Here is a 26,667-nt window from a genome sequence, read left to right on the forward strand (position 1 = left end):
ACACTTGCTCCCGGCTCCTACTCACCCGAACCCTTTCTCCATTCACGCGAGACTCTTCCCGGTTTCAAAGAAGGCTTTATTACCTCTAACGGGATGAAGAAGCCCGAGTCTTTCCATAGCCCCTTGTAGTAGCACCGCGGTTCGTGAAGCTCACAACGTAGGAGATTGAAGAGAAACCGGCCAAGTAAGGGACACAAATTGATCGACAGGAGACAGAATGAAGCGTACAGACGACGGGTAACCCAGGCAAAAAGACCACAGCCGCCAGCCTTTCGCAATCTCTGCCCGCCCGTATAGCCCACTGATTTTCCAACACCCAAGAGAAGCCAAGTGACCAAGACTTCTTGGCTTGTTACAGCAACTCTGGGCCGTGGAACCGCCATATCCAATAACTACAGTGGTATGACGGCCAAGTCGCCGCCAGGAAATGGCATTAGGGGCGGAATTTCTTGGCTTGAGGTTGAGGAAGCGTAGTGCTTGGCGCTTGGCGCTTGGCGCTACTTGGCGTCTACGCGGTTGTCTTATTATGCTTAAATTTACAGGTGCTTCAGGCGTGGGGTGGCGCTATTCGTCAGCCAGCCAAGATGCTCGGCCTCTGGGCATGTGGATCCGTCGTGCGGCCAAGAGGTCCTCCCAAGAAGCCCAAGACTCGTCGAGTGACCTGTTGTAGCACCGTATCCCGCCAGCTTACGGGCTTTCAGGGTGTACCGGACTTGGCGCCAGGAAAGACCGAGAAATGCCCAGACACAAGAATGTACGTACTGGATGCCAACCCCGTCTTTGCCCTCTCAGCCAAGGTTGAAAGAGTGTCAAGTTCCCGCCACCAGTTGTCGCGTATTCGAGGCTGTTGCAGCAGTGTGTCGTCGGATATGATATCGCCGGCAAGCGCTGAGGATCTGTTGTGGCTAAGGGCCAACACGCCACGCGCAAGTGCTTCATTCCCCAGGATAGACCCCGTTCATGTCATTTGCCGCCGCCCCGGACTTCGGTAGGTCTCGACAGCGACGTCACAGCTGGCAGGTCAAAGCCAGTCGGGTGATGCGTTATTTTCCACCTTGTCAACAGAGCTTATCAGAAGACTCAGTCAGAAAAGCCTCACACAAGACCCAATATTGAGCCCACGCACCGTTTTGACCCTGCCTCACCGACAGAAGAACTGTGCGCTGTAGCCGCGGATCCCCCGGGACGGTGCCCCGGCCTTGTATTACCGAGTCCATCAAGTACCGATTCCTCTTTCGGTCAGCAGAAGCCAGGCACGGACGGCTTCGCCATGGGTTTCTTTGCCACAGAATCGTGTGACCGATGCTCGTTTCAAAACATGTGGTTACCCATGTCATAGTCACAACACGAGTTTTATCCAACGTCGTTAGGCTATTCAGGCTTATTGCGGGGTGTGCATCCGTGTTGTAGGAGCCTCCGCTTTTGAATCTTGTCTTGAAAATACTCTAGGAAAGCAACATGTCTAGTCAGCGAACGTTTTGTATTGAACACCAGAGCCTCCTTTCTCTCCCTCCCCCTCCATCTAAACGCCAGGTATGAGAACTGCCCTTCCCGATATAGGATATGGAGAAATGTAAAACGCAGAAAAAGTCATCAACTCGGCATGCCAAGTGCTCTAGATAATGATCAACTGCGGCATTGGTTAGCAGAGATGCCTAGGTCATCAATCAGACTCGCATACCTCTATAAGCTTTTCGGTTAAGTCAAGATAATCACGATTGATCTCTTCCATCGACCCAAGTGAACAAGATCGCCACAAGCCGCCAAAGCCCATTTTATCCAATGTCTCAGTCAGAACTGACATTGTGCGAGAGGCCCGTGAGAACTTTGGGTTGGACGAGAGGGTTCGTAGCAAGGTGTGCGCATTTCCAAGGGTTGTTGAGTTCTGGCTATGCAGCAAAGTGTCGTCTAGCAAGGACCTTATAGCTCCGCACCTGTTCGTTGCTTTAGCATCATGTTTCAGAAAATATGCATCTGGGAGTAACTTACAGGTTCACAATCACACCAGGCCGGGCAGTGGCCAGCTCATTGAGCCAACTGAGACTTCTTGACTGAACAGTGTCCTCCAGGTACTGAAAGTCGACAAGCTCGATGGCTGTGATGAGCAACAGCTTGTTGTCAGGCATGGTGCCAATGTCATGCAGGCCGCGCGAGCCCACTGTTCGGCCAATCTCGTCAGCGTTAATACCGGCAGCCCACATGCTATCCTTCAGTTCCTCGTGTCCCACGGCACGTGCCAACAAGAGGTTGAGGTATGGAGATTCCTGCGCAAGTTCTGCAGTATCTTCCTCGTCATCATCTCCTGCAGACGTCATCTCCAAGAAGGATGAAAGAACGCGCATCGTTGTTTGACGCGTCATCGTATCAGTGAGGCCCCTCGCCAGGCAAGCACAAACAGCAAAGTGGAAGTTCTCCAAGTCGAAGTGAATGCCATACACCTCTTCAAGTGGCAAGGCCGCCTCATCAAGCGGATTTCGTCCTTGCAGTAGGAGGGGTGCCATGTTGCTGCCACGAAAATCTTCTCCAGTGCTAATGTTCGCGAGGACAGCCTCAAGGAACTGGGCAGTACAATTGAACAGGGTTGCAGGCACAAGCCGCACGAGTGACATGGCCAACCAAAAGAGTTGCAGGCCGTAGCGTGAAGCAGATGGAAGCTTCGCCATCATTTTCGACAAGGAGGTCACAATGGAGACCAGCATTTCGCTGTTGTGGTCCTCGCCAAACCGGCTGATGCTGTTGCGCAGAGCCACAAGAACTTGATATAGTAGATCATCGTCCACCTCTTCTCGAGCCAAGCAACCCATCACAGCAAAGGCCCGAGGCTGGATGGCAGGATTGTTCTGGAATGCCGTACTTGCCACAAGACTCATCCACCTTGACCGCCAAGTATTTGCCAAGTCCACAGTGGGTGCAGCGACAGAGCAGATTTCAAACAGGGCTGACGCAAGGTTCTCGGTTGCTGAAAGTGCCGGGCCGGCTTCCTGGGATGTGGAAACTGACGCACCATCGCGGGGCCAAGCCGGAGGGGCTGTGAAGATGTCACTGCGAGGATCGCAGAGGAAATCCAGGCATGCCCGAAGCTTGCTGGCCTTGGGGTCTTCCAAGTTGAACGACGTGCACACCGCATGAACCGAGTTCACCAACAATCGATAAACAAGGAGTCGAATGTCTTGGGTACCAGTGTTGGCGAGCATCGTCACAATGTGGAAAATTTCCGGCAGGAAGAGCTGGGATTGCACACCATTGTCGAATGACAAGGCCAAGCAAAACCGCAGGAGGATGCAGATCTCGGCCCAGACTGCGTTGTCCGGGAGATACTTCGTCGGCCGCAGCGACGATCGATTTAGCGCTTTGCGAAGCCTCGAAAGAATCTTGCCACGCAGTGTTACCGTGCCGATACCAACCACGATAGAAGAGATAACTTCCAAGGGGTCGTCATGCGAGCCATAGCTCATAGCGGTCTTCAAGAGTTCATCGAGGAATATCTCGAGTAAGATCTCATCCTGAGTAATCCTTGGCCACACAGACTGCTCGAGCGCGTAGATGAGAGCATGATCTTGGACAGTGACGTCGATCAGTTTGCGGAACAGAATGGCGACCTTCTCCCTTCCCTTATCCCCATCTAACTCGTTGGCCAGTATGTTTGTCCGTAGGCCGGGCAGCCAAGGGGCCATGTAGGCAAGGCTCAAGGGTTTTTGCTCATCAGGGAAACTCTCCCAGCCCACGAAAAATTCAGTCAAGAAATCTGACGTCAGTTGGGGTTCAGTCAGTGCTAATTCCTTGCTGATATCTACGACAAAGCGAGTCGGGTCAAGGGGAACAGAAACATCTAAACAGCCATGGTGAGAATCTGTAACCAAAAGATCGATGAGGGTAGGGGCTAACCTTTGGTGCAAACTATCCTGGAAGAAGAGCTGAACTTGAAGGCCCTGCAGAGCGCGCCAAGCAAGTTGTATGATGACAACCTCAATATGTGATCGTGGCTTGACAAATTGGCAAGCGAGAGATTCAGGAGTGTTCCTGGTACGTCCTGTGGTCGGATGAGACGTTCAACCGACTTGTGTGTCCTGTTGTCTTTTCCATACTTCGCCTTGGCGCCCCGGATAGTTTGCAGAACATCCGCCTTTTTAGGGCTCGTGAAGTACATCACGATCTTTCCGTTGTCTGCTCGCAGTCCGAACGCAGAGTCGTCTTCAGTCTGGATTGATGTCGGGGCCTCGTCAACCTCACCAAGGCGGAAAATATCATTCACAGTGGTGCCTAAGCGGAACCCAGCAAAGATCTCTTGCTTCTTGGTCGTTGTGACTTGCACAAATTGACTTCCGACCTTGATGATAACTTCGATCTTGCCCTTTGACTTGGACAGGCGAGTGATGGGTTGAAAGACGTATCGCGTATCCGTAACAACGCTTATTGTCTCTTTTGGTAGGTGGAGCTGGCTGAGGTGGAAGTGTGCTTGCAGATCTTGAAGACTGCCAATCAAGTGATATTCAACATTCTTCGGATTGAAAACGCCATTCTCGTTTTTGGTGCACACTCTCAACAGCCGCCGGAAGCACCGTTTGAAGGCACTATTCATGTTATAGACGTAAATTCGGGTCAAGTTCTGTGAAAGCTCTGTAGGCGTGAGAAGCTCCAGTTTCTTGAACAAGTCATCTTGGGGCTCGTTTCGGCCATTGTAACATGTTGCGTCAATCAGAAGGCCGAATGGGCGATGCCATAGCCTACTGGCGATCTTGAGATAACAGTAAAGCAGGGTATCATAGTCGATACTCTCGGTTTCGATGTGACGAAGGATGATGCAGATGATGGACAAACCGTCTTTGCTCTCACCTCCATCATACACAGCCCGGGCCGTGAGGAAGGACTCAGTGCTTCGAAAGGCGTTTCGAAGCATGAAGTTCTGAAACCGTGAGTACAGCGGCGGGCTGTTCGAGGAAACTTGGGGTCTGTTCCACGAAACAGCCAGAGGTGGTGGTCCAAGATTCGCAATGAGATTTCTCAGCGGCTCCAAGACTGGGGAGCGGCCTCGAGCAACATCTCCAGACGCCCTCACAAACTCCTTCCGTTCCCGCGCAAGAAGTGTCTGCCGGACATGATCCCAGTGGTCGTAGAGGAATCGATGGAGTGCCACGCAGGATCCAAAATCAAAGGATTCTGTGCTGCCTTGGACCTCCAATTGGTGAGGAGGCACCGAGATTTCCCGGAGAAAGGTCGTGACGTGGTAGATGTTTTGAGTCAAGAAGTCGTTAAGGGGAAACATATATGGCTCTTTAGCTCCAAAGAGAACATTGTTGGCGAGGTTTTGAATAACCTTGGCAATAAGGAGCAGTCCACGTCGCATCTCCTTTGAAGGTGCAGTGGATACAAGGCCCTCGGCCTCCGGGGCAACGATGGCAGGGCAAAAGAAACGGAGGAAGATGAAAGCACCAACGGCGGTATACTTGGCGTCGGGGAACCTTGGAACAACAGCGTTGGATATCTAAAATGGTCAGGAATGACTTTTCAGGGACTTAGGTAAAACCTACAATATGGCAAATCTTTCGGAATGCTGGTGGGATGTTTGACGATGAAGCACAGATGTCATCGATGAAGACCTTGGCGACAATCCGCAGCTGCAAGGCGTTCTTCTGCAGTTCGTCTGTCGTGCTCACTCTTGCCGGGTCTAGTTCCAGATCAAGGTCCTTGGAGGTGAGCATGAGACGCTCCAAAACCTTTTGGAGGGTGGCTCGAATGTAGGAAGCTCCCTTCCATTTGGCGTAGACAGAAAGCATTTTAGTTGCTACACAACCTCGTCGTAGGATCTCGGCCTCATTTTCTAGAACAGTTATCAGTCACCCGAGCTGAAGATTTTATTCGGGAATTGGCAAGTATCTCGTACCAGTGTCCTCGATTTCTTGCTTGATGAGGGCCTCAAGCAACTCAAAGATAAGCCCCCGTTGCTCGAACACGGTCAGCAGGCAGATAGAGAGCTCGTCAACATCAGTGCTTGGACAAGCGACGGCCATAGAGATAGCAAGTGACATGTCACTTGTCAACAACTACTTTAATTAGCAACAGAGCGAGGGGTCGGGAATATTAAAGGCCGCCATACCTCGAGAAGCTCTTCATACTTTTCGCTAACTGCAGAGTCTGTCAGGTTGCTAAATTCAGTGCCCTGGATGAGAATGTTGTAGAGAACTTTCACGAATGCTGTGCGGATCTCAACATTGTCGTGATAGCCAATGTTCAGGGAATGCTTCAGTCCGACATCGATGTTGGCACTAAGCAGATTCGAGAGAATTGTGATAGCCAACTCGGAGTTGGATGCGGCCTCTTCGCGAACCGCGACACTCATACCAGTGTCGGATCTGGTGAGTTCGGATGGCTCGTGATTCAACAAGGAAAGGAAGCGATTGAAATATGTGTGGAACATCTGGGACTTCATCTCACTCATCCCGGCATCAGTATGGCTGTCAGATGGTTGCAATGGCAGTCGGAACGTCAAGTCGGCCAGCGACTTGAGGCATGCCTTGTCCAGGTCCTTTTGAACCCGAGCCATGTCATCTTGTCTAGAGCCAGGCCCATGCTGTGGTGAGCGAGGGCGCGCTATCCAACCAAAGATGTATTCGAGTAGCTGGTTTCGTATCCGAACGTCATCTCGCAGATTCAGGTGTTCCTTTCGTTTGGTGACAACCTCGCACAAGTGACAGACGCGGATCTTGACCCTCAGGGTGTTTGGCGTATCAGAAACGCCATCCAGGAACTTTGCAAAGTTCAGCGTGAGGGCGCCCAGGTGAACTGAGGAAGCGGCTCCCAAGTCCGAGGGACTCTCAAGTCGCTCTACCAAAGCCCGCAACAGAGATGCAGCTTGCTCAGCAAACACTACCTCACTGTCTTGAGCTTTGTCAACAGGAGCGAGTGCGCCAGTGAATAGGACCTCCAGCTCGGACTCCAAGGCTCTGAACAGAGGATGGTAGAGAGCGGGAGATACCTCGCTTGCGAGCACGTCACGCATTGCCTCGCGCACTCTCACATTGGCACAAGCCAAGAGTTGGATACTCAACCTCAGATATCGTGTGAGAAGAGGCTCTTCGTAGTGCTCCGAGGACACACGATCAATCCACCTTAGACCGCCAAGAGCAGGTTCTTCCAGGATGATGGCTTGGTCGGCTGTGCAGATACCACCAAGAGATGCCAGGAAACCTGAGTAGTTGCGCCATTCGGCCAAAGCTTTTTCGTCCACGGCCTCTATAGCTGACGTCGACACATCCTTCGCGAGATGAATCCAACGGTCAAATGCGGTCTCCCAGGCATTCAGAATTCCAGTTGTCGGAAAGACCATGCGGCGTAACAAGCCCCGAACTCTCTTTTGAAACGCAACAAGTCCAGTGAACCGGAATGCGCGTGACGAGATCTCGCTAAAGACCTCGCCATTTCGGAGGACGGAGGCAGACGATTTGGCCGACGCTGCATGCTTATCGACGACTGTGCACTCTTGAAGGAACAAGCCGATGCAGGAGGTGACGAGTTGGCAAGTCGTGATACTGGCGGAGCAGAGGGAAATGAGGAGGGTGGTCTCGAGCTTTGACGAGGCGCTGACAACATCCGACGCGTCTGCGGGAACTTCAGCCAATTCCTACTTCATGTCAGCGCTGATTTGCGACGGCAAAGCAGTCGATAGCATTGCGATGCGACGTACCGGAATGTGCTTGAGCAGGAGAAGGCGTGCTTCCAGATATTCTTGAAGCTCGAGCAGGCCCTGCTCATCCTTCTGGAATGTGATTGACTCGCACAAATTGAGCAAAACCTTGGAGCTGCATCTCTTGTCAATGATGAGGTAGAGAAAACGAATCGCGCAACTGACCTTCGACTCCAAAGTTCGCCTCGGAGCTCTTTTGTTCCAAAGTGGCGACCGGTATCGAACTTGCGATACGCCTCAAGGTGGCCCTTGAAGAGTCGGTCTGCGACGCCGGTCGCAAGCCTCCGCACAGACGGCTCCTCGGACAGGACACAAAGCAGGAAAGATTTGAAGAAACCGCTGTCAGATCCATCCGCAGATAGGTCATCCAGTAGGCGAGCGGGAGATGCATCCAGGAACTGGAGGATGCTGCACACCATCCCAATCCCTTCGCCGCTCCTCTGGCTCGATATGCCGGTCGCCTTGGCGTTTTCAGCCTATTCTATCAGCTCTAATCCCCACCACACGGGCCGACTGCATCTCACCTCAAGCTGTGTTCTCATAAAGGGAACTGCCGTGTCAAATAACTCGTGGTACCTCAGAGCGTACGGTTGTTGCGCAAAATACGAGCAGCCTTGGACCGCTGCGAGCTTGAAGCTGTTGGGCGCATTGGGTGCTATACAGGATTCGACAAAACCACTAACACTAGTATCAAGATTAAGGTGAGTCAGGCTCACAAAGGCCGCAGTCATCATGTCTTGTTCAAAGAGCGCAGAGTCAACGGGCGACGTGAGGCGGCGAAATACAGCGTCTCGAACTTCATCCTGAACATCCAGAGCATAGCTCACGAGGGCCGAGTCGGTCTCAACGTCAAAGTGCCGAGCAGCGCGGAGCAAGGACACGAGACAGTAACCCGCCTGCTCATTGCGATTTCTCAAAGCTTTCCGTAGTCCGTCGAGGAACGACACCTTCTTCACCATGCTGCTGCTCTTTGCTTCCCGCAGATTGCTCGCAACCTCAAAGACGTCCGGTAAGAGAAACAGCAGCGATGTCTGCAACGGGTAAAAGAAGCCCTTGCGTCTACCATTCTCAGTCGCGGCTTGCGCCATGTCGAAAAGAGTGTCGGCGCCGCCATCGAGACGCTTGTGAAGCTGGTGCAGCTGAACAAACTCGCGCGGGAATCGGTCCAGCCATCTCATAACCAGAAGAGGAGTGACTACTGCGATGGTATTTTGGTAGGGCTTTCGGAAATGGAGGAAACTAGAACAGAGTTCCTGTATAATTAGACCAAGCTTGCTGCCATCAACCCAGAAGAAAGAGAGCAGTCGCAGAACTACAAGAGCTGCCCTCTCGGCATCCTGAAAGGATCCTGCGGTGGTGGTGCCCGGCTGAGAAACGGCAGTAGTTCGAATGGTGTAAATAACACTTCTGAAGTACTCAAAGGCAGCAGTCCAGCTGGAGGCCGTGACGTATTCCGTTACCGTCTTGACGTGGGTATCCATCTCGGCCAGATGGGCCCCAAACTTCTCGTCGCTTGGGGGAGCAATACTCTCGACATCGGACAGGATAGAAGAGCTTTCAGGGCGGGGAATCGCGACATTTTGTATCGAAACTCGGTCCAAAAGGGTCTGGGCGGGGAGGACGTAGTTCTCGGGGATGGGTTCGAGTAGATGCTTAAACGCGTCCAGCAGGCGGCTCACGATGACCTTGTCCAGAGGGGGTGGAGTCGGGCTCGCGTTGGAATCGGTATCTTGAACCAGCGAGGCCCAATGCGCGGAGCAGCAATCCGCGATCACGGCGACAATGTAGAGCTCGGAGGCCAGGACATGGCTAGGGTGCTCAGCGACACCACTGTATGGGCGCGCAAGGTCTTCGAGGAGGGCTAGGAGGGCTTCGACGACGATGGATATGGACGTGTTTCCGAGCTCGACCAAGGTGGCTCTCGTAACGTGAACGATGTCGTCTTGTTGCAGGCTCTGGCCGCTGGTGCCAGCTCGATGGGGGAGCTGTTGGGTGCCCAATGTCAGTCTACCCATGCTCAAGGGATCCAGTACAGCTAGCCAGCGGATGGCAGCGCTCAGCTTACTCTAGTAGCGAGCCTGTCGACCAGACAGCCGACCAGGCTTGCGTCGCCGTTCATGGTCGCAACAGCATGGAGCGCACGTTGAAGGAGGAATCAAGTCGGGAGTGGGAGTCGGACGTCCATTCACTGTGAGCCAGCCAGGGTCGCTGGTGTTGTCCCAAACCCCGCGAACGGTCCCCACAGGGTCGCACGCGTGGGGGAGCTCACCTCCTTGATAATTGCCCAGAGACCAATGCCAGAATTGGAGAAACGGGAGTAAATCTTCATTTGTTGCCTCTTTGCAGTTTAACTAGTATACTTCATCATTGACTAGGGGGTAGCCTACACGAGCAAAGGAAACAGGAGACATCTCGCAGAAACACACAGACATTTGTACACATTCCAGACACCACGCCACTTTTCCCAGCTCGACAAAGGCTTGCAAAATCCATCCTAAGAGGAGCCGACATGTGAATCAGCGAGCTCGTCAGCTCTACGAAGGAGCGTTACCATCGCAACTATTGCTTAGAGATACGAGCTTGATCAAGATACCCGGTGATTCCCATTTTGCTTGTTTCCGCCGGTGCTTTTAGATTTCCCCCACTACCTATAAGACCGTCCATCCCTATAACCCCCGGAACCCCTACCTCTGCCATAAGACTGGCCACCATGTCCACCATGTCCACCCTGGCCACCATACCCTTGATACCCGGGAGGTGTTTGGATGGGTGGAGGACCTCTAGGCTGATTGTAGCCTGAATAACCACCACCACGGTAGTTGTCGTGGGGCCGGTTGTTGTAGTAATTCGGCGGAGGAGGTGGCGGCGGGACTCCAATGCCGAATCCGGGCGCGCCCGGTGGTGGAGGCATCGGCGGAGGTCCGCGTGATTGATAGTGCCCATCCGATCTGCCATATCCGTTTTGTGGTCGTCCATACTGGTTTCCTCGCGACATTCCAGGCCCATTGTAACCACCCCGATCATAGCCTCCTCGCCCATAGCCGCCCCTGCCCCCCCTGTTGGCCTTGCTTCGAATGATCTCAACGTCGCTGGGTGTAAGTGCAGGCTTAGGCATCTTGACCCCACGCAAAAGCATCGACTTGTGGGTGTGGGATGTCTGTGGGAAGTCGTAATAGACCCTGGATTATTATTAGCCAAATGAATTCAACAGGACCTGGGGAGGAGGGGGGAACTCACGTCACAGAACGGTCGTAGTCAAGGTCCGGCATGGCTTTCCGCTCGAGGGGATACTTCAGCTCGCCGTGAGGAACATAGCCATCTTTCTTCTCGACCTTGCCAGATAGTCCGTCACTCTTTTTAGGGTCCAGCTTGAACTTGGAGTCTCCCTGACGTTTCGAGTAGAACTTGGTCAACACCTCATCATACAGGCTCTCATGGCCTTCGGAGAAAATGAGCACATCTCGGCCCCTTTCATTCCTGGCCGAATCCTCAGGACTCAGCTCCGGATATTTGCCCTGCACCGCTGCCAGAAGTCGGGGCATCTCAATGAAAGGAAGCAGGGCAATTCCTTGCCAAGCCATCTTCTTTCCGTTGAGATCAACCTTGAAATCTTCAGGGTAAAAGTCAATGATGGGGCTCTCTGGGTTGAGCATGAGATCGTGGAACACCTCAGGCAATGCATGACGAGACGCGGCAGGCAAGACGCTCATCAGCTGTTCGAAGGGCCTCGATGTCCTGCCCTTTTCGAAGGTGATGTTCATCTTGGCCAAGTCCTTGAAGTCGGCTGCGAACGGGGCATAGTGATAGGGGTAGTACCATTCCCAGGAAGGACATCCCTGGAAATAGTACAGCAAAACCCAAGCGAGTCCCTCCACATACGCCCGCGCGACCGAATGACGGAACTCAATGTCTTTCGGGTCCTTGTGGAACTTCTTCTCGTAGTAGCGGTCGGCATAGCCATCTTCCCAAAGGCGAACCTCATCAACTGGGCCTTCTTCGGTAGCTGGTGCTGGCGTCGTGGTCCCCGGGGTTCCGGTAGTCGAGCTGCCATCCTCTTCAATTTCAGAAGCTTTCCGCTTTCCAAGAGCTGAGGGGGACTCCTGAGTAGCATCCTCCGGCTTTGCAGTAGACAGCGACTTCTGCGACTGCAGCTGGGCTTTGAGAACACTGGCAGCGCTCTTGTTCGCCACATTCGCGTCCGGGGCGGTGCTTCGGTTGACAATCATGTCATGGGTCAGGGGCTTCTCAGGTTTCGGGTAGGATGCGATGGGGTGCAGCGCCATACCCTGAGATGGGTTCATGTGACCGTTGATTCGAGGAGTCGACTGCCCACTCTGACGCCCACCTCGACCATTGTTCTCGTTCTGGAGTCTCCTTCTTTTGTTGTTGGCTTCTCGACGGTCCTCCTGCTCCTTTCTTCGCTTGAAGATGCCATCTTCTAGCTTCGCAAGCCCGTCCAAAATAACCTGCGCTCTTTTCAAGTCGATATGTCCATCCTTCGTGACATAACCGCCCATGACGGGCAAGTTATCCTTCCAGAGCTTTGTCAGCGTGTCGATGCCATGCTCTCGGATCTCTAAGGCCGGAAGATGAGGCAAAAAGTCGTTACCGACGAAACAACACATGAAGATCCAATCATCAATGGCACGCTCCAAGTCAAACCGGAAGGGCAAATTCGATACACTCAGCTCGACCTCCAAATACTCCCGTAGCACGGAAACGTGAAGCCAGATGAAGGGCTTCAGGGTGACACCCTTGTCCTTCTCGTCGTGTTCACCGTCCTTCTTCTTCTCCTCGCCGCGACAGTTCTGAGCATCGTGTCCCTTTTGTCCACACAACTTGCAGAGGCGGGCCTTCTGCTCCTGAAAGAAAACATCTTCACGTAGAACTCGGAAATGGGGTTCATGAGTGGCGAGGCCCAGCATGATAAGATCTGCGTCAAGGCCGTAGATGACATGGCGAGTGTTTGGGTCGTGGTCAGGAGAGGCGCGTTGAGATCGGACGAAGGACATAATCTTGTGCTCTCCTTCTCCAGGAACAGTGGCATCAGAAATGATGACTTTAAGCTTAGCCCAACCAGGATCCGTATTAAGCTTGTATTGGCACCAGTATCTCAAGCTGAGCGCGAGGATGTCCATGAACGGAGTTCCAGGCGTGATGGAGTTCGAGTCGAATGCTTTCTTGGTCACGCTCTCCAAGCTCTCGGCCGATAGGCTACCCCCATTCTGCTGCTTCAAGAGCTTAATGAGCTCTTGTTTGTCCTCTTCCTTCTCCTTGGCGTCCTGAGCGGAGCGGAAACGTCTGGATCGCTGTTGGTTCATCTTGGCTCGAGGCGCAACACCATCTGCGAAAGATTACAAGTTAGTATTCAGGCCTGAAATGTCACGTAACACACTCAAAAGTCAATGGGGAAAAGAACGTACCAACTGCAATCATCAGGATCTTTCGCGGTCGCACCATATTGACAACACGATCGGTGTACCGGAATACCTCGAGCATCATCTCCTCCTCATCCTTGGGTGCGGGTCTGTCCTCGGGATGAGAGCAAGGATGAACGATACCGTTCATGTCGAGGTAAAGGTTATCAAGCTCTTCGCCATTTGGGTTTGGCCGGGTTGTATCGACGGGAATCGTAGATCCATCTTCGAGGGTGATGGGCTGATCCTCAATGACTGGCGAGATGATCTTGGGGTACTTGTTAGACAGCCATCGGAAAGCCGCCGGAATACCCATCTTGTCGGTTGCGCGTTTGTTGTCTGGCTGAAAGCCAGTCGCAGGCTACTCGCGCGAATCGAGGGATGGACAAGAATGCAGGCGCAAAAGCCTGCAGGTAAAGGAAGTGATTCCGTTTATCGGATCGGTCGCATGGGCGTTCTCGGAACGAAGGCGGCGCGATCAAGGGAGATGAAAGCGATTGCAGTGAATCGCGTTTCTAGCGACAAAGGTTATGCAGGAGAGAGAATGTGATGCTGCCTGTCGCGAAGAGCATTTGAGAATCAGCCCCTGCAGACCCTGCCCAAGCTTATCGCAGGGCTTATCGCCTTGGTGTGGCGCAGGGGTGGGTCCTGCGGCTCCAACTGTTATGCAGCTATCGGGTCACCATGTCCTGACAAGCTGTCCAGAATGCCATGAGAGCTGGTTATGAATTAACGAGGATAGCATCCCCTGCCTGTGGTCTTCACCGACGAGGCGAATAGTCTATAAGATCGCCGGCAACGGCTCCATGAGAACCTTCGAACCTTCCCGAGTCCAATGGCATTGAGGCGCCGCGACCATGTTTTCCCTTTCCAGCGCGCCCGCGAAACAATCAGTTAGCGAGACCATCACCGTGCTCAGCGGCCGCCTCAGTTCGGCAACTCTCCTCGAGGATCGACGAGCTGCCATCCTAGGTCTTCGAAGCTTTTCAAAAGATTACCCGGCCTCTGTAGCCTCTGGGGCCCTTCGAAGTCTAATAGGCAGCCTCAGCAAAGATGGCGAAGATGTGGACACAGTTAAGGTGGTTCTCGAAACCTTGTTGATGCTCTTCAGTCCGAATGAAGATAGTCCCGAAGCTTCAGAAGAGATCGCGCTATGGCTGGCCGACGAGTTTACGCAACGTCAGGAAAATATCACCTTACTTCTCGACTTCCTCGATACGAACGACTTTTACTCTCGTCTCTACTCTCTTCAGTTGCTCGCTGCCATCTTGTCTGCACGCACCGAAAGGACTGAGGAATGCATTTTTACCGCTCCCCTAGGCATCTCTCGTCTTGTTTCTGTCCTCGATGACCAGCGGGATGCTATACGAAACGAAGGCATTATCCTCCTGACCTACCTTACTCCAACCTCGATCGAGATCCAAAAATTGGTGGCATTCGAGAACGCTTTCGAGAGGTTGTTCAACATCATCGAAGCAGATGGTGCCTTGTCTGAGGGCGGAAGGACTGTTGAGGATTGTTTAATTCTTCTTGCCAATCTGCTTCGATCGAACACATCAAATCAGTCCCTCTTCCGCGAGTCGGGATGTATCAATCGCCTTGCAGATTTGCTCGGTCGAGTCTTGAAGCCCCAGAGCGAGGGTCCCGAAATTGCGACATGGGCACAAGCGCAGAAGAACCGGAATATCTATGCCTTCTTGGCTGTGATCCGGCTGTTTATTGTTAGAGGATCAGCAGGGACGACATTGAATCAGACAGCGATCTGGAGGCATGGCCTTGCATATCATGTTCTTCAGCTCGCCTTCAGCCACGAGGCGCAGACTCAAATCAAGGCTGAGGTGCGACCAAGTAATCGTAATTGTCCAAGTTCGTCGTTGACAGGTTGTCTAGGCTTTGACCACATGCGGCAATGTGATACGGCAGAATGCCCCTCTGCAGGAGAGTTTTGCTCAACTAATGGTCCCATCACCCCTGGCCGGAGCCGATCCGACTGCAGAACAAGCCAATGGGCGCGTTAAGGTCTATGTTATCGACGGACTGTTGGACCTGACATTATGTCTACAAGATCCGCAAGAATTCGATCTTCGGTTTGCGGCGTGCGAATGTTTGCAGGCTTACTTTGCGAACCATGCTGAAGTTAGGCTTCACTTCTTGGGGCGAGCTATCGAGGGACACCAGGCTGGTGTCGACGAGTCTTCCAATGTCCTGACCGTTTTGCTTCAACCCCCAACCGACGTATCCGATCCGTACCGTCAGTGGTTCGCTGCCGTTATTACGTTCCATCTCTTGTTTGAGAACCCTGCGGCCAAGGCCAAGGCCATGAGCCTCACAGAAGGCGATTCCTCCGATGGCGAAGAGGTTGTCACAGGCATCCAGACTATCACGGCCCATGTCACGTCGGGCCTACGACGTGGGGATGATGGACGCGTTCTGGTTGGGTACCTCATGCTCCTTCTTGGTTGGCTTTTTGAGGACCTTGATGCGGTCAACGACTTCCTCGCCGAAGGAAGCAACGTACAGAGCTTGATTCAGGCTGTATCACAACCACCCGCCGTGAGCGGCGGTGAACTTGTTCAGGGTTTGTGCGCCATGCTGCTAGGCGTCGCTTACGAGTTCTCGACGAAGGATTCGCCGGTTCCGCGCGCGACATTACACTCTATCTTGACGTCGCGAATCGACCGTGATCAATATCTAGATCGGTTAGTGAAGCTTCGCAGTCACCCATTTGTACGCGATTTCGAGGTCACTCCCCAAAAGCTCGATGCTTCGTCCCTCGGCCGCCTCCCTGACGTCTTCTTTGACCGCATCTTCATCGAGTTCTTCAAGGATAACTACAGCCGCATAGCACGTGCTATCGATAGGGAACCTGGAATGGAGATATCTGTGGTCGCCAACGGCGTTCAAAAGGGCATCTCCAGGGAGCTGGTGGATTCACTCAGGGGTCAGGTCGAGGAGAAGGAGCGTGCGCTGAAGGAAGCTCAAGCAGCATTGACAACTCTAGAGGGACAACTTGGCCAAGAACAAGCGGACCATCGACGCACTAAGGAAACGGCTGCTCTCGAGATGTCGCGGGTGAAAACGGTCAATGAAGGTCTACAAAAGCATCATGGCGAAGAACTTCGCAAACTTCAAGGTCAGATGGCGGCTAAGGAGAACGATCACCGAAAACAACTTGCCCAAGTGCAAACTCAACAAGCAGCTCGAGATGGCGATCACCAGAAACAACTCGCTCACCTGAAGGCACAGCAAACAGCCTTGGAGAACGAGCACCAGAAGCAGCTCGCCCAAGCTCGCAAAGCGGCCGAGGCAGATGCGGAAAGGATTCAGCGTCGCACGGATGCTGAGATCGCAGACCTGAAAGCAACCATCAGCCGTCTCGAGGTTGACATCATGAAGGTATTGACTCTTAGCTTCCTGGCTGCATCATCTACAGGACGAGAATGGCTAATTTTGCAATCAATGCAGGCACAAAAGGCAAAGACACAGGAGTTCAAGGAACTCCAAGCACGAAATGCGGCCAGTCTAACAGAGCAGAAAGACAAATATGAAAGCGAATTGCGGTCTCAACGCGAAAGCAATGAGGCGGCATTGAAGAAGCTTGGGGAGGAGCGTGACGCCGCTCTGAAGGAGGCTCGTGAAGCAACGGCTAAATACCAGACCTTGGAGAAGCAGCTCAGCGAGGGTGGCAGCAAAGCCAAGGACTTGCAAGCCAAGATCAAAAAGGTGAACCCCTATCCCCGTTATCGGTCGACTCAATTGCGTGTTGCTAATTCCTCCAACAGGCTGAGTCGGAATTATTGGAGTCGAAGAAGGCCAGGGAAACAACCCAATCGGAGCTTGATGATCTTCTTATGGTCTTTGGCGATCTTGAGGAGAAGGTCGCCAAATACAAGGTGCGTAAAGGCCATCAAGGTTCCCTCCAGGGATACTCTCCATGTCAACTGCTAACTAAACCGCCAGGCTCGTCTTGTTGAACTCAATGAACCCGTCTCGGAGGGTGACGACGATGATGATGATGAAGACGATGAAGACGATGACGATGACGACGATGAAGATGAGGAGGACGACGAAGAGGATGAAAAAGACGTTAAAAAGGCCAAGTGACGCAGTCTCAATCACGACGATGTGCGATATATACCCCTTACAAAAATATTATAGCAGGTGCCTCGCCAGATTGCATTTGGCTGAAAAGCTTGACCCAGAAAAAAAGCCCAAGAGGGCATAGCCTCCTCCAGATACTGTGATCCCACAAAACACATTCAACAACCTTTCTTTGGCAAGTCGGGTTCGTTCTATTTGTCCTCTGGGTATTCTTTTTTTATTTTTTCCCTTCCCATACTTGATTTACTTTTCTCTCTGTCGGCTGCGCTCCGTATTTTTTTCGACTTTGGTGAAAATGTCAATCAACGACTCCGCTTCCGATGAGGGCGAGTGGCTCGACCTCGAGTCCGACGAGGAGGCCATCTCTATCACATCTTTCTTTGGCCCCAAGACTTTCCCCAATGTCGCTGCCATGCTCGAGGATAGCAAGCAGAACCACGCATTCGATTTTGTCGCTCATGTGCAGAAGCTAAAGCTCGACTTCCACGGCGCTGTCAAGCTCGTCAACTTTGTCCGTGACCATGTCAAGAATGGATCGCCAGTCCCCAAGGAGATTTCTGAAAAGGACCTCGAGGATGAAAAGTACCTCCGACCAGTGCTGGAGAACGACGCTCTCATCTTCTCGCTCGACGAGGTGCTGGAGAACATCACCAGTGAGAGCTCAGAGGGAGCCAAGGACAGTGACCTGGTGGCCCGCAACAAGGACCTTGAGGAGGAGCTTGAGAGAGTCAAGAGCCAGTTCGCCAGCTATCGTCTGACTGTTGAGGAGACGCTGGACCGCCGATGGGGTGACGACACTGAGCCAGCCAAGACTGAGGAGAAGAAGGACGATTCTGCCTACTACTTCGAGTCATATGCCGCTCATGGTGCGTTTTCCTGCCCACCTAAAGTGTATTCGGCACCATGCTAACAATAGACAAGAAATTCATGAGACCATGTTGAAGGATGCGGTGCGAACAGACGCCTACCGTGACTTCATCTACGGAAACAAGCACATCTTCAAGGACAAGGTCGTTCTGGACATTGGATGTGGCACTGGTAAGCAACCAAGTCGCGCTGTTAACCCTAGAGTTAAACATTAATCACATTCCATTAGGCATTCTCAGCATGTTCTGTGCAAAGGCGGGCGCTAAGCAAGTCATTGCTGTTGACAAGTCAGACATCATCGTCAAGGCTAGGGAAAACATCTTCCACAACGGCTTGGCCAACGTTATTACATGCCTGAAGGGCGCTATCGAGGATGTCAAGCTGCCCGTGGACGAGGTCGACATCATTGTCAGCGAGTGGATGGGCTACTTCCTTCTCTACGAGGCCATGCTCCCTAGCGTCCTGTATGCCCGAGACAAGTACCTTAAGCCGGATGGTATCCTTGCCCCCAGCTCAGCGACCATCTGGATTGCTCCTATCGCCGACCCAGAGTATATCTCTGACAACATTTCCTTCTGGAGAGACGTCTATGGATTCGATATGAAGACAATGCAAGAGGGTATCTATGAAGAGGCCAGGGTTGAGGCCATGCCGCAGAGCGCTGTCTGCGGCGAGCCATACCCATTCAAGGTGCTCGATCTCCACACCGTCAAGGCGGAGGATCTCCAATTCACAGCCAAATGGTCGTCGAAGCTCACCCGCGAGGTTGAGCGTGTGGATGGCTTCCTGATCTGGTTCGACAACTTCTTCACCACTGCGCGAAACGACCCAGTCCCTCCACCAGAGACCACACCCGAGACCTGGGACAAGACGAAGCAGGGTGGTGTCGCTTTCACAACTGGCCCCTCCGGCACCGTCACCCACTGGAAGCAAGGACTTCTCCTCGCCCCCCCTGAGGAGAAACCCTCTGCAAAGTCCCCCACCAGTCTGTCTGGTGAAATCACCTTCCTGGCGGCCGAAGACAATGCCAGAGCGTTGACTTTGAAGACCTCATGGACGGATGCTGAAGGTGAATCAAGGCAGCATTCGTGGCAGCTGAAGTAGGCATGTTCTGGTCAGCTTGTGAACGCCCATCGCATGGTTGTCCAAGAGGGGAACTTGCAGCGAGTTATGATTGACAGCAGAATCAGAGATGGGGTACTCCGAGACCCTGCAGGAAGAGATTCACAATGCTCAGGAAGCCCTCGCCGAGAATGAAGCCCTGGGTCAAGGTTAGAATAGCCTTGTAGGGAGCTGGGACGGATACATACAGATGCGAGGATAATGAGGGGTGTCTGCGCTCGTTGAGCGAGATGGACCCAATACCATGCGAACAAGCCTCCCACAGCTCGGGCGAGGGTGAACGATGGGACGTTATACATGCCTTGTTTTCTGTCAGCTGCACTTTTCTTTGTTCCTCGTCGCGCACTGTTGACTCACCGACGGCAACAGCAATGCCGCCTGGGATGAGAGGCCGCCATCTCTTCCCGACAGCCAGAGTTCTAGTGATGGTTGTGCCCACGAATAGAACGGCAGCTCCGATGGCCCATTCCTTTGCCCTGTAAGGCAACCCAGAGCCTGTGACAAGTCTTGCTGTGAAGATCCAAACATAGGCAGTGGGTACCTGGAAGAGATCACCAGGGATTTCGTAGACACTGCAAGTCAAGCCATGTTAACAAGCCTCCTCGCAACTCATGATCAATCCCAAAAGCACGTACGTAGTATAGATGCGATAGATAAAGGCACTGAGGATAGCGCCAGCAGTAGCTCCAATGACCTGGCCCCAAAACTGAGCCTTGGGAGCAGCTCCCAGTAGGTGACCAGTCTTGAGGTCCTGCATAAGATCACCAGCTTGCAGAGCACCCTGGTTGTAACTGTCAGTATTGGTTCGGGATTAGGTCCGGGAGTACGGTCTGGGACTTACAGCTTCAGACTACAGTAAAGATCTCGTCAGCAATTGTCATAAGCAAGGGGGTTGGGGACACATACAACAGCACCTGCGATCAGGTTGATGAGAACACTAGACTTGTGAGACTGAGGAATAATCAGGGCAAAGAACAACTGGGCAAGCTTGCTAATGCCAGATACAGGGTTCAGGTCAGTCTCGCCCAGCGCCCTCACACCCATGATACTAAGGACCAAGGCCATTAAGACCGCGATGATGGTAGCATAGAGCGGTACAAGGTCGCCAAAAACCAGGTGAATCGTCAAAACGCAGAGTGCAATCGAGGCGAGAAGTCCAACCGAGACAAGCCGGCCACCGATTCGCTGATGTGGAGGGGCATCCTCTTCCTCTTCGTCAACTTCAGCCTCATCCCCGGCATCTTCGTCGTGCTGGGGGTGAGGCTCGGCATCCTCATTGTTGAGCAACGAGTAGTCATGGGACTGTGGCTTCCACAAGCCAGAAACGCCATGCTCCTGAACTCGATGTCGCAGGGATGTTATGATACTCGCGGTTTGATCGTTTGTCCAGACGGCACGAAGGGTAACGTATGCGAGACTGACAATGGCATCCACCAGCATGATAGCCAGGGAGATCCAGATGATCCAGCCCTTGCTACCGTGCTCCCAGTCGTCAACATCACCAGGAGCCCATCCTCGCGACTTGGCTATGGGACTGAGGATTCCCCAGCCCACCACAGCGCCGAGCAGCATGTGTAGAGTGGTCTCTGTACCCATGATGATACCCTGTCCGACGTACGCAAGACTCGGGTTGAACGTCCATAGCCAAGTGTTAGCCGCGACAGACCCAAAGATGGGGAGGTTCCGCAGGACAGGGAAGAAGTAAGTAGCCAACGTAAACAGGCCAGAGGCGCCAAAGCACAGGAGCAACAGTCGGATGTTTGCCGCCCAGTCCCCTTTGTCATCCTCATCCTCATCCTCGATCTCATGCTGATGCTCCTGGTCTGTAGCGGCCGGACCAATTTCAGCTGGTTGGAACGGTTCATCGCGAGGTACGAGGCTAGCAAAGGTGCCTTTGGCAGCAGTATCGAGCTCATCCTTGCTGGATTGGCGTCCCTGGCCGTGGAGAACCGAGATCAGCACAGCGGTACTGAAACCGCTAGGGAACTTGAGCTTTTCTCTAATGATGACTTGGACGCGTCTGACATTTGATCAGCAACCCGGCAGCATATTAGTAATGTGAATGACTTACAGAGGAACAGCGAAAACCACACCAAAGTAACAAAGCCCCAGGGACCAAATGATAAGTTGCCAAGTGCTCAGATTAATGGGACCCTGCTCATCTTTTTCCAAAAGATAGTTGAACGCCGGAACCTGTCATCAACATTAGAAGCGCGCTCTTGTGACAAGCCAAACTGCGTGACGTACAACTCCAACGAGACCGCATCCAAGAGGCATAATAGCCATACCGCACGCGACACTCTGCAGCAAGACATTCTCAACTGGAGAAAAGGGAAACCGCAGGTGCGGAGCGAGCAGCTTAAAGATGCCGAACCCCATGAGACTCGCGGGCATGGACATGATGGACACCCATCCCGTCTGCAGGCCGAAATACATGTTGGAGAAGCAGATGACGGTGCCGACGAGGAGTCCGACAACGACGCCTCGCACCGTGAAGCTGCGCCCGGGAACCGTCCGCGTCGCCATTTTCACGGTATCTCGAAGCGATGTAGGAGGCAGATGCCGATGCCGTCGGTGACGCTTAGGAGACAAGTTCGCGATTATAAGACATGGGCGGTTGATTACGAAGCAAATTGTCCAACCGGCTTGTATTCCGAACTAGGCAACACCCCACATTCCGTCATTTCTGGGGGAGATCACCCTCCACCTCCGGCCCGAGAGTTCAGAGCTGCCGGGTAGTCAGAGTCATCAAGAGCGGGATAAATAAAAATTATCAGGTAAAACAACCAAGTTGAGGCTTAAGAGTAATGTGTGGTCCCATAAGTCCATAAAGGAACAGTCTTTGAGAGCAATCCTTCAGCGATAGCCTTGATATTACGACCTAGCTAGTGTATCACAACCCTCCAGATAGATATGCATACTACGAATACACCACGAGAATGCGCGAAGCAATGGTCTCACCATCCCAAACTCCATTCAGCCAAGTCCTCCTATCCACGTATAAAGCTAGTAACATCCTCTCCTCACTGAACAAAGTCGTGCGACCAACCCACCATTACCTCTCATTACACGGCCCTTCAGCCCCGGGCATCAGAACCCAAAGTTATCCAACAGAGAGTTTACATCCGGCTCCTCGAACGTTGTCGGTGGCGGCTTGACGGCCTTCTTTCCCTCAAAGTGAAGAGTAGGGGATGGCAGGTCGGCGACAACAAGCGAACTCCTCCGGCGCAGCAACTTGAGCGGGTTGACCTCTCCGCCGAGGCCAGCAGCAGGAGGCGATTGTTGGAACTCCCAGTTTCGTACTATATCACCGTCAGTATTATCCGTCCAAGTAATCCTCCAGTACTAAACCTACCTAGATCCAATCCAAGGAGATCACATCCCATTCGATCATACAGCTTGGCGCTATGCAACACAAACTCCCACTCGACTTTGGGGGTGACCTTGGAGGCTCCCCTCAATGTCTGCAACGTCTGGTGTCGCAAGTGCGAGTAGAGCACTACTAGCGCAGGGTCGTCGGTAAGGAATAACCTCGATTTGATGTCGGGCGAACAAGGTGTTTCCAGAAGGGTGTAGACAGGTGTCTATCAACAGTGTCAGTTTTCGGAACCTCTGCCATGTGAGTATTCAGGAGAAACATACGATGAGCGCTCGTACAGCCATGTCCTTACGGCCAAGCATCCAGAATGCCCAAGATGCCAGCCAGCGGTTACCCTCCTGGGCTGCCAAGGGAAGCACAACATCTTGAAGCAGTCGCCGCAAGACTGGGCCGTCATCGCCCTCATACACACGCGCTATGGCAATAGCCAGTTGCATATCTTTGAGCTGATTCAAGCACACTTCCACAGCATCATGAAGGTGGTCAGCCAGTAGGAAGAATGCCGCAGCATATGCTGCTGATAGTTAGCATCTGTATCAATACACATTTTTCTAACTTACCGAAGCGCCGTCTACTGAGCAACGCATACGCGTTCTTCAGAGCTGTTGTCCTCCACTTGGGGTCTTCAAAGTTGTTCGACAACAATTTCTGAGTCGCCGCCTGTTCCTTGTTCCAGCTTGCCATTCGCCACAGGCCCTGAAGCACCGTCTTCTTGCGAAGGGCGAGGTAGTACAGACTACAGTCGATCGGGTTCTTCACTTCGTTCTTCGTGTATTCATTCCGAGCAATCAACTCGAACTGAGCTTTCTAGTATGAGTTAGTAATCAATGATGATTCAAAATTGGGGCGAAATCAAGTACCAAGGCGATAGGATCACACAGCCACATGAAGAGACCGCTCTCACGAGCATGCTCCCAAAGCATGCTGCCATGACTCTGTCTCGAAACAAAGTCGGCCAGAATATCCTGACTGTTTGAATGGAAAGCCCAGTTGATCTCTCGCCAGGAAAGGTGCATCTCGTTGGTCCGTCCTTTTCGCAGTGCATGTTGACGGAAGAAGAGCATGAAACGGGCGCCATTCTCGTCCATCGAGCGACGATGCCTCTCGACAAGGGCAACACACTCGATGATGTCGGCAAGCTGGATTTGTTCGTGGCCAGAGAGTTGTGGAACACCAATCTTAACCAGCTTCTCGTTGATTGCCACTGCCGTCTGCTCAGTGAAAATATCACCGTCGTTGTCTTCGTCACCATTATTCCCATTTAGATACGCGCCTGCAGACTTATCGACAGCCTGGGTATGAGTTTGCTAATTACCAATGTCAGTCCTTCAGATCATCACTTTTCACGACCATATTACGAACCTCGGGTGTGTAGAACTCGCTCAGATCCATGCCCAGGTAGTCATCCAGTGTCTCTCCGTGAAGGTAATACTTCAGAATCTTGTGCATGGCCACCAGGATGCGCCGCACAAGTGTGGTTTTGCCAGACAGGATGCATTGACTGAGGAACTGGGGGTGGAATACTGGCAGTGGACCATTGAATCGTTGAACCACTTGGAACAGATCCAATGTGCCATCCTTGCGTGGTGGCAAACGAAGGTCAGACCTGAGAGACTCAGAGACACCAACACGCCTATCCTGTACAAACATCTGGTTTCCAGCACCAATGACCAAGAAGCCGTCGCCCAGCCAAGTTGAGTCGCCAATCGGGTGTGGAGTGAGTTCGCGGATGCTAATCTCCCGGATCTGCGCCCAAGCTGGACCCTTGTTAAGGTAGTCGAATCGCATCTGGGACATGAGAATAACTCGATAGGGGAACCCAACGGCCAAGATGGACTGGGCGTCGGGTGTTGATGTCCAGTCCAGATCTTGAATGACCTGATGCTCTTCGAAATTGTTCTCATATTCCAGACGAGAACTACCGATATCCCAAATTGTAAGTTGAGACCTCGCCTTGTTCACAAGAGATGCCTTCTTCAAGGTACTTCCACTGACTAGGGCAGGTTCAGACACACCAGTCTCGGTAGTGCAGGTGGACAGCCATCCGACACTGCGCTTTTCAGGGTCGATCCGTGCTGTCCAGAAGTCAACCCGGCCGGTGCGAGTATATGAGATAGCGACATCTCGAGCGAAGATATCGAGAAAGCCCGAGACAATGGGCGATGAGCCTGCGGGATCTACTGGGAGGACGTATGACAAATCCTCCACATCACCCAGCTCGAAGCGGCAAAACTCTTCGATACTAGCGCCGGCCTTGGTTTTGGGGTCTTCAAAATATGACGGGAGATGGACTTCCCACACAATACCCTGCCCTTTAGATGCCACTGTCGCAATGTGCGCAACAGTGTACTGCTTCACATCTGACCGAGGAAGAATAATGAGACAGAGCGGCTTTCCGGATACCTCATAGGGGCATTGCGCAAGTGAAACGGCACGGCTAGCTCTGCAATCCCAGAGCGCAACCGTTTGATGACCGAGGAATACGACGAAGCGACCCTTTCTTAGAACACATATGCGGTGGATGTGCCCCTTTTCCGGGATGACGCTACCTCGGGTCAAGCTCAGGCCTGGGTTCTCAACTCGGTTGAGAAGATGTTTCCACACTATGCTTTCACTCTCTCGTGTCCGTGAGACGACAGCCCTTCCGCTGAAATTTCGGACAATCTTGGTGATAGAGGTCGAGTGGCCAGCCCAGATCGAGTGTAGCGAGAGGCGCCGGTCATTGGTAGTTGGATCCAGCAGGTCTGCGACATTTCCTGTAAAGACGCCGATCCTCCCATCAAATGCATGTAATAGGAAGTGAACCTTGCCGGTCCTCTTGTCGCAGTATGTCTGGATCTCGGTATGGGGTGCGTCGTGAGACGGCAGAAACTTGCCAAAGAGCTCAAAATCTGAGTCCTTGACCTGAGCAACCTTGAATAGAGTTGGGGCGTTTGCAGTGTTGCTGCCAACATTTTCAAGCGCCCACGCTGACATGGTCCCTCTTCCATCAAGAGCTATACAAATCTCGGGGTTCTTGTTAGCGATCGCGACCAGGTGATCGAGAGCGACAGGGTCATCGGTGGTCGAGTCGTCGGACATGCGGGCTTGTACAGCTTGCTCAACCGACGCCGTGAAGTCCCGCCCATCAAGAATCATGGCAAAGCGCATGTCCAGGGGGTACGGGTCCTCTCGCGACGGCGCACAAAGGTCAACCTGACCCCAAAGCTGCCAATGCTTCCCATCCGGTGTCTCGGTTGGTGTCCATATCCGAATGCATTTGTCGAGGCAGATAGTGTAGAGGACATTGTCCACAGCCTGCTCCAGGTGGAACGGCTTGCGCCACCTCACAGAGGTGACAATATTTGGGTGTCGCAGGTACGTAAGGTCGAAGCGTACTTCGTCGGCGCCGTAGTTCAGTCTGCGGCAGATCTTGACCAAGTGATCGTGGTAGCCGGTCGAGGCAATGTATGCAGAGTCGTATGACAGCAACGCGTACTTGACAGGGCTCGGTAGCTTCTTCTGCCATAGGCATTTCGGCTCGCTTTTCGCGGCGTATAGGGAGAGGGAGCTCGTGGCCACTAGGAGCTCCTCAGAGCTGCCCCAGGACAGAGTGCATGGGGCGTCATCGGCGTTCGGATTCGGAATGTCAAAGGTCGACTCCAGGGCCCACTACCAAGCTGTGAGCTCATCCATCCATGCGATCCATCTAGCTGTTGGGGATTGGAACCTTCAGGGCATCCTCGCGCGACCCAAATGGCTTGTAGACTCGGACTTCGGCCGATGTGCATGTAGCGATCTTGCCTGTGGCCTCGTCAAAGGCGATGGCCTCGAGAGGCTCTTCGCCATCATCGTAAACTGTTTGTAGAATCCCACTGGATCCCTCGAGGATAGTAAAAGCGCCGCCGGTGATGTATACCTGTAGTTAATCCCTCTCGTCAGCAGTCACCCGAGCTTAGGAGCATCGGCACTCACGTTGATGTGTCGGGAGTCCCAATATCCCGAGGCCAACCCTTGGAGCCTCGAGCGCGGGTTACCCGGCAGGACGGCCTTCATGCTATTAAAAAGCACGAGGCGCGCGCATCTCCGGGAGAAGAGGGGAGCACTCTGGCTGTGCGATC

General features: G+C 52.9%; 6 protein-coding genes across 6 annotated transcripts; 2 read left to right on the forward strand and 4 right to left on the reverse strand.

The window, feature by feature from the left end:
- Nucleotides 1-1,985: 1,985 nt before the first annotated feature.
- LRP88_03128 (uncharacterized protein) lies at nucleotides 1,986-9,800 on the reverse strand (the record flags this gene model as incomplete). The annotated part of the gene is made up of 9 exons (XM_083239758.1): nucleotides 1,986-3,829; nucleotides 3,886-5,482; nucleotides 5,655-5,818; nucleotides 5,882-6,041; nucleotides 6,095-7,618; nucleotides 7,682-7,796; nucleotides 7,847-8,157; nucleotides 8,206-9,666; nucleotides 9,747-9,800. The coding sequence occupies 9 exons, from the start codon at nucleotides 9,798-9,800 to the stop codon at nucleotides 1,986-1,988; spliced, it is 7,230 nt and encodes a 2,409-aa protein (XP_083104888.1).
- Nucleotides 9,801-10,325: 525 nt separating this feature from the next.
- LRP88_03129 (uncharacterized protein) lies at nucleotides 10,326-13,414 on the reverse strand (the record flags this gene model as incomplete). The annotated part of the gene is made up of 3 exons (XM_083239759.1): nucleotides 10,326-10,860; nucleotides 10,919-13,025; nucleotides 13,105-13,414. 3 exons carry the CDS (start codon nucleotides 13,412-13,414, stop codon nucleotides 10,326-10,328), a joined length of 2,952 nt encoding a protein of 983 aa, XP_083104889.1.
- Nucleotides 13,415-13,955: 541 nt separating this feature from the next.
- LRP88_03130 (p115 like vesicle tethering protein) lies at nucleotides 13,956-17,202 on the forward strand (the record flags this gene model as incomplete). Its single annotated transcript, XM_083239760.1, has 4 exons — nucleotides 13,956-14,936; nucleotides 14,989-16,821; nucleotides 16,881-16,991; nucleotides 17,059-17,202. 4 exons carry the CDS (start codon nucleotides 13,956-13,958, stop codon nucleotides 17,200-17,202), a joined length of 3,069 nt encoding a protein of 1,022 aa, XP_083104890.1.
- A 292-nt stretch (nucleotides 17,203-17,494) lies between these two features.
- LRP88_03131 (S-adenosyl-L-methionine-dependent methyltransferase) lies at nucleotides 17,495-19,170 on the forward strand (the record flags this gene model as incomplete). Its single annotated transcript, XM_083239761.1, has 3 exons — nucleotides 17,495-18,065; nucleotides 18,121-18,237; nucleotides 18,296-19,170. The coding sequence occupies 3 exons, from the start codon at nucleotides 17,495-17,497 to the stop codon at nucleotides 19,168-19,170; spliced, it is 1,563 nt and encodes a 520-aa protein (XP_083104891.1).
- An 82-nt stretch (nucleotides 19,171-19,252) lies between these two features.
- LRP88_03132 (OPT oligopeptide transporter protein-domain-containing protein) lies at nucleotides 19,253-21,714 on the reverse strand (the record flags this gene model as incomplete). Its single annotated transcript, XM_083239762.1, has 8 exons — nucleotides 19,253-19,327; nucleotides 19,377-19,489; nucleotides 19,546-19,760; nucleotides 19,824-19,969; nucleotides 20,030-20,038; nucleotides 20,095-21,208; nucleotides 21,260-21,381; nucleotides 21,436-21,714. The coding sequence occupies 8 exons, from the start codon at nucleotides 21,712-21,714 to the stop codon at nucleotides 19,253-19,255; spliced, it is 2,073 nt and encodes a 690-aa protein (XP_083104892.1).
- Nucleotides 21,715-22,278: 564 nt separating this feature from the next.
- LRP88_03133 (RAVE protein 1 C terminal-domain-containing protein) lies at nucleotides 22,279-26,602 on the reverse strand (the record flags this gene model as incomplete). The annotated part of the gene is made up of 8 exons (XM_083239763.1): nucleotides 22,279-22,490; nucleotides 22,544-22,772; nucleotides 22,831-22,982; nucleotides 23,128-23,374; nucleotides 23,428-23,874; nucleotides 23,930-26,218; nucleotides 26,277-26,465; nucleotides 26,522-26,602. 8 exons carry the CDS (start codon nucleotides 26,600-26,602, stop codon nucleotides 22,279-22,281), a joined length of 3,846 nt encoding a protein of 1,281 aa, XP_083104893.1.
- Nucleotides 26,603-26,667: the final 65 nt, after the last annotated feature.

This window comes from Fusarium phalaenopsidis, assembly GCF_050370095.1.
Source record: "Fusarium phalaenopsidis strain FUZ10S chromosome Unknown contig_32286, whole genome shotgun sequence".
Taxonomy (NCBI): domain Eukaryota; kingdom Fungi; phylum Ascomycota; class Sordariomycetes; order Hypocreales; family Nectriaceae; genus Fusarium; species Fusarium phalaenopsidis.